At 41.5% G+C, this 12,112-nt stretch overlaps 1 protein-coding gene across 1 annotated transcript in view; it reads right to left on the bottom strand.

Moving 5' to 3' along the window:
- Positions 1 to 12,112, bottom strand: part of PCSK6 (proprotein convertase subtilisin/kexin type 6) — a 164,670-nt gene that overhangs the window by 61,963 nt on the left and 90,595 nt on the right. Inside the window, exons 8-10 of the mRNA XM_038747349.1 lie at positions 11,002 to 11,214; positions 6,932 to 7,032; positions 2,503 to 2,606 (exon numbers count right to left, since the gene is read on the bottom strand). Coding sequence (XP_038603277.1) covers positions 2,503 to 2,606; positions 6,932 to 7,032; positions 11,002 to 11,214 — 418 coding nt within the window. The remainder of the gene's footprint in view (positions 1 to 2,502; positions 2,607 to 6,931; positions 7,033 to 11,001; positions 11,215 to 12,112) is intronic.

Raw genomic sequence — 12,112 nt, 5'->3', positions numbered from 1 at the left:
AGTAAAATATAAAAGAGCTGATGGATGTGTTCCCTGCTCATGTCAAGCTGACAGCCTAGTCTACGGAGTGCTGTACTAAATAGAAGGAGGGAAGAGAAAAACACCGTCGGTCTGGCTAAATTCGGAAAGTCATCTCCATAGAATCACCTTGATTTGTCCTCTTGCTGTGAGTTAAACATATAAAACTTTTTCCTAACCGTGGCTGTAACTCCCATGGCACTCAGAAGAACAAGTCTGGTGGAAGCACCTCAGATCTAGAACCATTTCTCTATGGTCCTGAGACAAAAGACTCATTTTCTTCCTTATGCCTAAAGAGCAGGAGGAAGCAGCATTTTTGCTTTGTGTAGTAGTAGTTGTACCACCAGTAGTGAGAAAAGCTTTTATTGAGCACACACTGGGTACAATGCATGGCACTTAAGTGATTGGGAAAAGGCACAAATCACATTTCCTTAGTAAGCGCTTAGTACAGTGCTCTGCACACAGTAAATGCTCAATAAATACGATTGAATGAATTAATTTCCTGCCCACAAGGAGCTTATATTCCAACTGGAGGAGACAGACATGAAAATATTCCAAATGAGATAATCGGAATCAATAGTGATGGTACATATACATATAGATTTATACTTAGACTGTGAACCCCAGGTGGGACAGGGACTGTGTCCAACCTGATTATTTTACATCTACCCTAGGGGTTAGTATAGCGCTTGGCACATAGTAAGCACTTCAAGTGCCATAAAAAAACCAAATGAATAACACAAGTGCTAAGGGAGGGTATAATAATAATAATGATGATGATGGTATTTGTTAAGTGCTTGCTATGTGCCAAGCACTGTTCTAAGCACTGGGGTAGATACAAGGTAATCAGGTAGTCCCACGTGGGGCTCACAGTCTTAACTCCCATTTTACAGATGAGGTAGCTGAGGCACAGAAAATTTAAGTGACTTGCCCAAAGTCACACAGCTGACAAGTGGTGGAGCTAGGATTAGAACCCATGACCTCTGATTCCCAAGCCCATGCTCTTTCCACTATGCTATGCTGCTTCTCATATATATACACACACACATGAGCTAAAGGTGGTTGATGTGACTTGGGGTGTTGGGAATCTGGTGGCGAGAAGGAGTAGGTGAAGCAGGGACAGGGAATTGGCGTGTACTTCAGAAGGACTAGCAAAGTGCTGCCTAACAACATTTCTAAGGTAAGTGTCTCAGCAGTCTATGCTTCCCTGGGTTCCCTATTATGTTTCTGCTGTCTGAGCAGAGGCAGACTATCATCATTATTAGTTGTAGTATTAATTATTTGTTCATTCAGTCGTATTTATTGAGCACTTACCGTGTTCAGAACACGCCTGGGAGAGTATAATATAATAATAAACAGACACATTCCCTGCCCAAAATGAGCTTACATTCCAGAGGGGGAAAAAGACATTAATATAAATAAACTACAGATATATTCCATTACACTAACATTATGTTAATTACAACAATGTTACTTGTTAAGCACTTTCTACGTGCCAAGTGCTTTCCATGTGCCAAGTATTTTACTAAGCACTGGGGTAGAGGCAAGACAATCAGGTCAGACAGATAATCAGTTTGGGTGGAAAAACTGGGTCAGGGAAATGGGCGGGTTGTGGGGTGTGTGTGTGTCAAAGGTGACACATAATCAGATATAGCAATGTAGGATTTGGGAGCAGCAAGGTGGATAGTGGAGGCTAAAACGTGGCCATGAGTGTGACAAGCAGGGTGGCCCACATGTGGCTCTTGGGCATGCATTAGAGACTCCCCGGAACCTGCTTCTCTAGCAATTGTGGGTGTTATACTTGGCTGGGGAACTAGGTTCCAAATCCCAGGCCTCTGATGCTGAGTTTCATTTCCCCATTTTACTATTTCCCCTTTCTGTAATCTATTCTAATGCCCGTCTCCCCCTGTAGACTGCAAGCTTCTGGAGGGCAGCAATTGCATCTACCACTGTTGTACTGTACTTCCCAAAGCGCTTAACAGAGTGCTCTTCACAAAGTAACTGCTCAATAAATACCATTGATCGATTCATTTTAAGAGCCTTGGATTCTAATCCACATGAGACAGCCATGGTTTAATACACAAATTGATATGACTTTTCATTTACCTTTATGAATACTACAGATTTATTGAAAAAAAGATCTTGCGTAACAATACTACTTAATCTGAAACTCATAGCTCATGAGCTCTGCTTTGAAGGAAAACCTCTATAGAAGGGCCCTTTTATTAAGACAACGAGGGTTCAAGTCATTTCAAGAATTTTATCTGAGACACAGTAGTAAGTCTGAATTATCTTCCTATTTAAACAGGCAAATCAAACCCCAAGTAGCGCAACAAAGTTACAGACATTTAAGCTTTTTCTCAGATTTGTGGAACAGGGAGCCATGCACAGTTCTGCCATCCCACATGCACCGTCTGTTAGCGCAGTCCCTTGTCTACTCACAGGAAACGGTGCATTGATCAGCAAATGGAGAAAATGCCTTACCTTTCCGACCTGCTCCATTTATTTTCCAGTCACTTGTTTTCAGATGAGCCGGCCTGGAGGTTTTCACAAGTAGATGTTGAACGTCCCTCCAGGTTAATTGGCTGCTACAATGAGACAAGTTTGAATGCTGAAGCAATACACTACAAAAATGATTGAGCCAGCAAATCATCCAATATCCAGCAAATATTCTCAGCCTTTGGTAATCCATTACCACTGAGGTGAATGAATCTTGGCTGGGATTTCCATCTTAGTTTTCCTAAAAAAGCAGCACTAGTAATACAATTTGGAGGTCCTCTGTGGTATACTTAAGTGCCCTCGATTTGGTTTAGCAAATAGATTCAGGTGGATTCAGAGAGCTTGGACAACAAGCTCACCAATGTCCTCGTAGATGACCTGGCCTGTACTAACCAGAAAATAAATAAAATGAGTCATTTTCTGAGCACTGAGATGAGGTTTCAGCGGAGTGGCAAAGATGACATAAGAGTCAGGAGGTGGTGGAGGGAAGAAGTGGGGAAAGCCAGGGAGGAAGAAGGGAAAGAGGTGGAAGGAAATTCTGGTGGCCAGGTGAGGAAGCATTTGTACATATCTATTCTATTTATTCTATTTATTTTATTTTGTTAGTATGTTTGGTTTTGTTCTCTGTCTCCCCCTTTTAGACTGTGAGCCCACTGTTGGGTAGGGACTGTCTCTATATGTTGCCAATTTGTACTTCCCAAGCGCTTAGTACAGTGCTCTGCACATAGTAAGCGCTCAATAAATACGATTGATGATGATGATGATGATGAAGCACAGAGGACAGAGCACAGGTCTGTGAGTCAGGAGGACTTGGGTTCTAATCCTAGCTTCACTACTTGTCTGCTGTGACCTTGAGCAAGTCACGTAACTGCTCTGTGCCTCAATTACCTCATCTGTAAAATGGGGATTAAGACTGTGAGCCTATGTGGGACAGGTACTATAACCAACCTGATTATTCTGTTTCTACTCCAGCACTTGGTACAGTGCCTGGCACACAGTAAGACCTTAACAAACAACATTACAAAAATGGTGGAAGGTGCTATCATTTGCCAGTGGAGATGGAATGGCTTGCTTCCTGACCCCCTCCTTCCACTCCTCTTAGTCCTAAAACATGGATATTGTTCTCCTCTCACTTACCAAGAAAAACAACTTGCTGAAATCCCCCTACAAGGGGGGACAGTCTCTCCAGTGCCACAAGTTGGGCTGTTTCATGTGGGCCTCACGAGAGCTCCAAGTTGCTTCAGCCTCTCCATGGATGGAAACACCAAAATGGCTGGCAATGGCAGCAGTGTCAAGAAGCTGCTGCTGCTGCTGCAGTGGTGGAAGTAAAGCCTGACTTCCTCCCTCACAAACTCATTCATTCATTCATATTTTTTGAGCACTTACTGTGTGCAGAGCAGTGCATTAAGCACTTGGGAGAGTGCAACAGAATAAGCAGACACATCTGTCCACAACGAGCTTAAAGTCTAATGCCCAGCGACCCTTTTCCCATGTCATCCCCCTAGCTTGGAACTCCCTCCTTGACAGTATACACCAGACCACCACTCTCTCCACCTTCAAAGCATTACGAAGGTTTCATCTCCTCCAAAAGGCCTTTTCTGATTTAAGTCTTCTTTTCCCTGGCTCACTCTCCCTTCTGCATCATCTATGTGGAGAAGCAGCGTGGCTCAGTGGAAAGAGCACGGGCTTTGGATTCAGAGGTCATGGGTTCAAATCCCGGCTCTGCCAAATGTCAGCTGTGTGACTTTGGGCAAGTCACTTGACTTCTCTGTGCCTCAGTTACCTCATCTGTAAAATGGGGATTAAAACTGTGAGCCCCCCCGGGACAACCTGATCACCTCGTAACCTCCCCAGCGCACAGAACAGTGCTTGGCACGTAGTAAGCACTTAAATACTATCATTATTATTATTTTTATTATTATTATTATTATGCACCTCATCTGTCACCTTTGGACACTTGATATTCTCCTCACCTCAGACCCCATGGCACTTCTGTACATATCTTTAAATTATATATTATAAATTACTTATTTATTCATATGGATGTCTGTCTCTCTCTCTGGACTGTAAAGTTGTTACGGCAGGGACCATGTCTGCTAATTCTGTTGTAATGTACTCTCCCAAGCGCTTAGTATAGTGTTATGCATATAGCTTTCAAAAATTATGATTGATTGTTTGACTGGAGGAAAGCAGGGGAAGATGAAACCCAAGTAACCTGTAGCCTAAGGTCCAAGGGCTGCAGTTCCGCTACAAATTGATGTACCAAAGTATTTAGGTGATTCAATAAAATGTTATGATCTAAGAAACAGTAACAGAATAATTAAAAAAAATTTTAACAGACTGTTGCATGGCTAAGAAACAGCCAAAATGAAAAACTGGCTTCTCTTTTGCTGCACCATCTTGCCTAGTAATAACCGCAACCTGGTGATTCTATTATCTTCTTTCAGGATTCTTCTTTTGCTCAATCAATCAATGGTAGTTACTGGGCACTTACTGTGTGCAGAGCTGGAGTAATGTTTTCTCAGCACAATCAGATATAGTGAGTGACAAAAATCAAAATCACCTATTAACAAGTTTGAGCCAGACTGCAGCAACAGGCCCTACTGGAAGGAACACGGGGCTAGGAACCAGGAGTAATGAATCCTGTTCGGGCCCCGCTACTCGCCTGCTGTGTGACCTCGATGCCTTGATTTCCTCAACTTCACAGTGGGGATCAAATACTTGATCTTTTGTTAAATTTTCAGCCCTATGTGGGACAGAGACCGTGTCTGATCCGATGATCTCTCCTAGTGCCTAGTGGAGTGCATGGCATACAATAAGAGCTTGAAAAATGCTATTATCACTACTGAACAAAGGAATCATAAGGGCAAAAGAGCTGGGAATATTTTAAGGTCCTGGCAGGAAGTGTTTCTTCTGAATAGAAGGCATCAGGGGTTCAACTCCAGAGTTCTGCACTGTCATCGATTGATTGATTGTAGGATGACAGTGGGGATCTTGGGGAAAAACCTCACTGGCAACGTAGAATCTAGAACTGTCAGTCACAGGCCTAAAAGCAGAAACAGTGAGGGGTGTGACAAAAATGTGGGTATCTCAACTGGCCAGATTCAGGTCTGCCATCCAGGATGGGTTGGCACAAAAATGGGAGTTGTTAATATCAGGTTATATCTGGTTATACTCATGTGCTGTAAAGTTCACTTGCCTCTTCCCGCTCCATGTGCATTCACCAAGGCCTGCTTTGCACAAGGCCAGGTCTCATACAGCTAGAGAGTGTAATAAGGACTTAGAATCAGCCAAAATATCATAATTTGTTACCATCTTCAAATTCCTAGTTACATAATCGTGATGGCAATTATTATGGTTTCTCTGAATACATGTTGTCTTTCCAAAACTTTACTGGGGATGCAGGAATAGAATCACAACTCCATGAAAAACAAATACCAAACTGCATCCCAAACCGGCAGTTGCTGAAAGTTCTATGTATAGTTAAGAGGATATGTGGAGGAGAATGTAAATTGATGGGAGAAGATGTACATTTGGGGGCCAAGTAAGGACTGTGTATGTCAAAAAATTAAATAGCACCAAACCAGCTCTAAGTGGAGCACTCTGACAATTTGGGAATCGCTCTGTATATTTATAGCATCACTACTTAGCAGTAAAATGTGGTGCAAGTTTCCAGTGAAGAAAGGGAAAAGATCACAGACAAATAATGAGTGCCTGCCTACACTGATGCATCTTCCCCTGAAAATAACTTCTTACGTCAGAATGTTTCCAAGAGCTTTAGGGCCCTGAGATGGACCTCATGAAGATAACCACAAGCGCTCTGAAGTTTACTCACTAAATTTCTAACAAATGTTAGCAACCACCATTTAGCGTCAGGGGCATTAGAATCACTTAAAATTTAGAATTTAAATTATTTTGTACTCAGAAAATACCTTTTAAATAATTAAGGGAAATATATATCCTCAATAAGCAAACCCAACAGGCAGGGTAATGACACATTTAGAATAGTCATTTTCCTTAAAATAAAATTTGTCTTGGACTCAACCTTCTTCTTCTCCCTTACACCCTATCACCTCTATACTTAAGCTTTTCTTGGGCTAACAGCCAAGAGGTCATTCATACTTCACTACTAATTTATTAGCATTAGGGAACCTAAAACAGCACAGCAAGTACAGTAACGTCTTATTTGTCCTTGTGGTGCAAATGACTGCACCTCTCTCCTTAAAGGCGATCAGTTCATTTTTCCCAGCAGCATGTAAGTTGTGGCCTGCCTCGTAAAATCACACAAACGACACTTATATGAAAGATGTTTCCTATGCTTCTAAAAACAAAGGGAACTTGAGCCTTCTGTTAAGCTGTACTTGCACCTAGATAAAATGTAACTTTTTAAAACGAGGAAGGAGAATGAACTTACTTTGCTTCTAGAGCCAATGCGATGATGCCTGCTACCATGGGAGCAGACACTGAGGTCCCCGTGTGTCCGTCCGTACAGCGCTGGCGTAAGTCGGTCGTTACCTAAGGACAAGAGTGTCAGAGCGTTCTGTGATTTGACTTTGGAGGAAGTGATCGGATGGAAGGCTGACTAATACATGAAGAGGACCTGTGTTTTCTTGAGACTGTTTTCTAGACTATAAGCTCCTTGTGGGCAGGGATCATGTCTACCAACCCTATTGTACTCTCGCAAGCGCTTAGTACTACGGTGCGCTTACAGTGAGAACTCAACATATTCCACAGAAGCAGTATAGCTTGTGGCAAGAGCCCAGGCTTGGGAGTCAGAGGATGTGGGTTCTAATCTTGGCTCTGCCTATTGTCTGCTGTGTGACCTTGGGCAAGTTGCTTCACTTCTCTGTGCCTCAGTTACCAAATCTGTAAAATGGGGATTAAGACTGTGAGCCCACGTAGAACACCCTCATTACCTTGTATCTATCCCAGAATTTAGAACAGTGCTTGGCACATAGTAAACATTTAACAAATACCATAATTATTATTATTATTGATGGACTGATGCTAAAACATACAATAAAGACATATAATTCTGCTACATTATGAAGTCCTTGAGGGAAGGATCATGTCTATTAATTCTAGTGTACTCTTCTGACTTCTCTGCCTAGAACAGTACTTTGCAAATAGTAAGCGCTTAATAAATGCCATTGTTATTATTATTACTACGAAACGGTCGGCCCTCAATAAATAGCTACAGGTTGACCAACACAGGCATCTCATAACTGAAGGAAGAGGATCTGTGCCCTTATTTATCAGCAGTGGTTTCACCTCCGAGACCCAAACTAAAAACAAAATAGACTAAAATTTTCCAGCTGCCCTTGTTTAATTTCACTTCTATAAAACAGAAATGATGATTCGAGAATTCACACTTCAAAGAACAGGAATATTGCAAGGGGGTGGTGAGAGGCAAAACAAGTAGAAAATAGGTACCTCTACCTGGGAAAGGGAAACAATAGTACACCTGGTTTCATCATGAAAACACCCTTTCACTCCAGCGGTCTCTTGAGTTTCCCGGGTCAACTGTACAGTAGTTCTCCCTTTCTGCAGCCTAGAGCATTCCTAGGCCCTCAGCAGTTGAGGACAATATGAGTCATTTTTTTGTAAATTCACAGCATTGAGAAATAATCTGTTCATTGCTCTGCCAGTACCTATCACCTAGGTGTCAGTAGGACTCAGCATTCACAGAGTTGGGCTTTGGCACCTGAGAATCGTCAGTTTAAATTACCCCAGGATTTCTGGCTAAAATGCTGTTCTTTCAAAAGGCATTTACACCTGTGGCTAATTTTCCCCTGCTGATGCATACTGTAGAATCCAACTGGATAGAAAATTTTATGTTTGTTTTTTAAAAAAGAGATGGGGCAGGCTTTGGCTTCTTGGATCTACAATATGACAGGGCAATTATTGGGTGGCTACTGATCTACTGGCTGCTGCACTGCATAGGCCTCATGTGTTATTCCACACATCATACTTGACACACAAAAAATGACAGCTAAATGAAGTGCTGCGAAACAACTACATACATTCATCCAAGAGTGTTCCCCAGTTATTGCTCCCTAAGGGGAATGCTTTCAAAGCATCACATTACGTGTCATTTCAGCGGGACAATTTATACTAAACTCATAAAGAATTTGCATAACCCTGGATAATAAATCGACCTCCATGACCTCAATTCAGTCTTCCTTCCAAATTCAACACTTCTTTCCACCCTGAAAGTTGGGTGCGTTTCAGTAGATCTGAAATCCTCTGCCTCCAATTGGCTCTCTGGTTAATGGTCAGTAATGTTTCCATTTCCTTTTTTGTTATCCCAAGAGACAATGTCTCTTCTTATGAAGCCGGGTGCTTTTTAAGGTTGTCATCCTCCCAGGTTCCATCTGAAATATAGGAATGGAGGGACCTCATTTGGTGTCTCGATCAAACTTTGATCCAGACACTCTGCCTTTCTCCTGAAATGCTTTCAAGCACAAAGTCCCACTTCTCCCCTCTACTCAAGTCTGGGAAAACCTAGTGCAAAACCTAGTAATCCTAATTGTATTGTGGTATTGTGTATTGTATTGCGCTTTCCTAAATTGTAAAAAAAAGTGCAGTCAGTCATTGAAAAGATTATCGACACGTATCATGTTTTTCCCCCCTCGCCCTGAAAAGTATTTTTTATACCTAATGTTATCATCAAGACAATTATTTTTTTCAAAGTCCTATGGACAACTGTTAAGTTCCCTGCACTCATACACACTGTAGCGTGACTAACCAAGCAAAGAGTTTGTGAGTCCCAGCTTTCAAGGGTTGAGAAATCCCATCTCACCAGCTCAAGTCCGCTTGGGAATACACGGTATCTAGGACATGCTCCAACATGCACCAGTTCAGCCAGTTGGCCTTTGTCAGGTTTCCCTGCACAAGCATTCTGTTTAATAAGATTGGAGCAAGTCCATACGCAACCTTTGCTGAATTTCTTATAGCAGGGCACGGTTCATTTCTCAGAAGTATGTTCTAGTAGTGCATGTACAGACCAAAAAGACATATAATGCATTAAATCAGCACAATAATACACTAATACAGCCTGCTGCTAAATATTCTGTGGTGTTACTACATCTGACCCTGTGGTTGTTGTAGAATGGGCTGGGAAGTCTGGGTGTTTCTATAGAAAAATGTGAAAATATATTTGCACATGATTTCTACAAATAAGTTTTGAAATCAAACTTTTCATGTCCTGTCCAAAACTTGTTTCCTAGTAACATACATTTGAATTGTATTGTAGCAGGATTTAACGGATTTTTAAAAACCGATCTTTAAAACCCACTCAGATAATACAAACACATTTGGTTTTGAGATATATTGTTTTCAAATGACTTTCATTTACCAATATCTTGTAGATTCACAACTGAAATATTATTATGACTATTAGTATTTCAGAAGCAGTGTGGCCTATTGGAAAAATCATGGTTCTGAGAGTCAGAGAACCTGGGTTCTAATCTCAGTCCTTCACTTGTCTGCTATATGACCTTGGCCAAGTCACAGCTTCTCTGTGCTCACTTTCCTCATTTGTAAAATGGGGACTCAATACTGGTTCTCCCTCCTACTTAGACTGTGAGCCCTATGTGGGGCAGGGATTATATCCAACCTAGGTATCTGTAATCTACCACCTCTTCCGTACAGTACGTGGTACCTGGTAAGTGCTTAAGAAATACAATTATATAACAGAATAATAATGATGATGATGATGATGAGAAATTTGCTGGGAAAAGAGTCCCATGGTGGAAATAATAATAATAATGGTATTTGTTACACTCTTACTATGTGCCAAGCACTGTTCTCTAAGTCCTGGGGTAGATACAAGGTAATCAGCTTGTCCCACGGCGGGCTCACAGTTTTAACCCCAATTTACAGAGGAGGTAACTGAGGCCAGGGAAGTTAAACGACTTGCCCAAAGTCACACTGCAGAATAGTGGCAGAGCCAGGATTAGAACTCATGTCCTCTGACTCCCAAGCCCGTGCTCTTTCCACTAAGCCATGCTGCTTCTCCAAAGGATCTCCGGGGGAAAGAAGAGGACTTCCCCGTCATTCAAATGAATCAATGAGCATCAAGATGAAGTGCCTTTCCATCATTTCCTAATTAATGGAAGAGCAACTTTTCCACAGAAGTCCAAATAGAAATATCTTGATGGTGGAAAACTCCATTTGTTATCTGATATTTGTGGGTCCTGAAGGATAAGAAGTTGAAGTGCTAGCCGATGAAGATAAAAAAGATATAACTGGGGGAGGAGAAAACATGTAAATGACTCAAATACCATAAGTAGTCTATCATTTTTTTTACTGAATGCCCAAGTTTTGTAGTTTTTCTAAATGAGACTGCTACTGACAGTGAACAACCATTCTGTCCCATTAATCTTTATTAAATGAAAACTAATGCCTTGACCAAAGGAAAGAGCTTTATGTTGGCAAAAGTGAATTTCTCTCCATCAGAATAATGAAATAAACCTGACTTACAATTTTCCTCTCATAAAATGCTCCGCTGCTGTAGGTTGTAGCCAGGGTGGATGCACACTCCTCTAAGTACCAAGGTTTGTAACCATTCTCGGTGGTACTGCTAACGGAGATAGTGTAAACGCTGTTGGTATAACCATCACAGGAACAGTAGTCTCCTTCTCGTCCTCCATTTCCCGAAGCCCAAACAAAAATGGAGCCCAAACCCCCACGACCCTAAAAAGGACAGATAAAATAATACAGGTTAAAAGAACAGTTTATCATAAAATTGCTCCCCAAGCCTCCACGTTTCAAAAATTGATTTACATTCTCAACTTAATAGAACTTTCCAATTTGAACTCCCCCATCCTCTCTTTTAAATGAGGCTCTAAAAGGAAGCTGCACTCCAGTAAATAGCTTTATATCTGTCTCACCTTTCAGAGTGTAAGCTCCTTGTGAGGAGGGAACACACCACTTCATTATTCTGTACTTCCAAAGAGCCTTGCTATGCACCAAGTGGAGCACATTAAATGCTACTACTGTCAGATAAAATATTTCAAATTTTAGAAATTGTAATAGTAATAACTTTTCTAGACAAATGGAAAGAGCAAATACAGTATAGCATCTTCAAAATCATGATTCTGCTTTGCCAGATGACAAATTATTAGAAGGGAAGAAACTAGGGGACAGAGGAAACGATTTATTTGCCAAGAAGAGGGAGGAGGAAAGGCCAGTTTATCTCTTTTGTTGATGAGGAATAATGAATCTCAACTTGAGACAAAGCTTAGGTGATGCAAATTAGTCATCATATTCCAGAACAAAGGGATTAATTTATCCTCTACAATGGCCACAAGCTAAAAGCTTACTGGGGAAATCTAAGGAAAAACTTCCAATGTGGCGGAGTGGTTTCCTGCTTGTCTTTGCAGAGGTCTCTTTGGAGAAAGGAATCTGGGAGAGGATCTCTCAAACTGAAACAAAGAACCTATTTGTTCTTCCCAGTTTTGGTTGGGGGGAAAAGGGGAGGGAGAAAGAGATACTCTTTTGCTACAAACTGAAGCCTGAGATTATTTTAAGGTAGGAGGAAGTGGGGGAGGAACCCATTGGGGACACAGACAAGTTACTGATAGAATCAGAA

Source organism: Tachyglossus aculeatus, chromosome 5 (genome assembly GCF_015852505.1).
Source record: "Tachyglossus aculeatus isolate mTacAcu1 chromosome 5, mTacAcu1.pri, whole genome shotgun sequence".
Lineage (NCBI taxonomy): Eukaryota > Metazoa > Chordata > Mammalia > Monotremata > Tachyglossidae > Tachyglossus > Tachyglossus aculeatus.
This window is presented reverse-complemented; position numbering and strand designations above follow the sequence as displayed.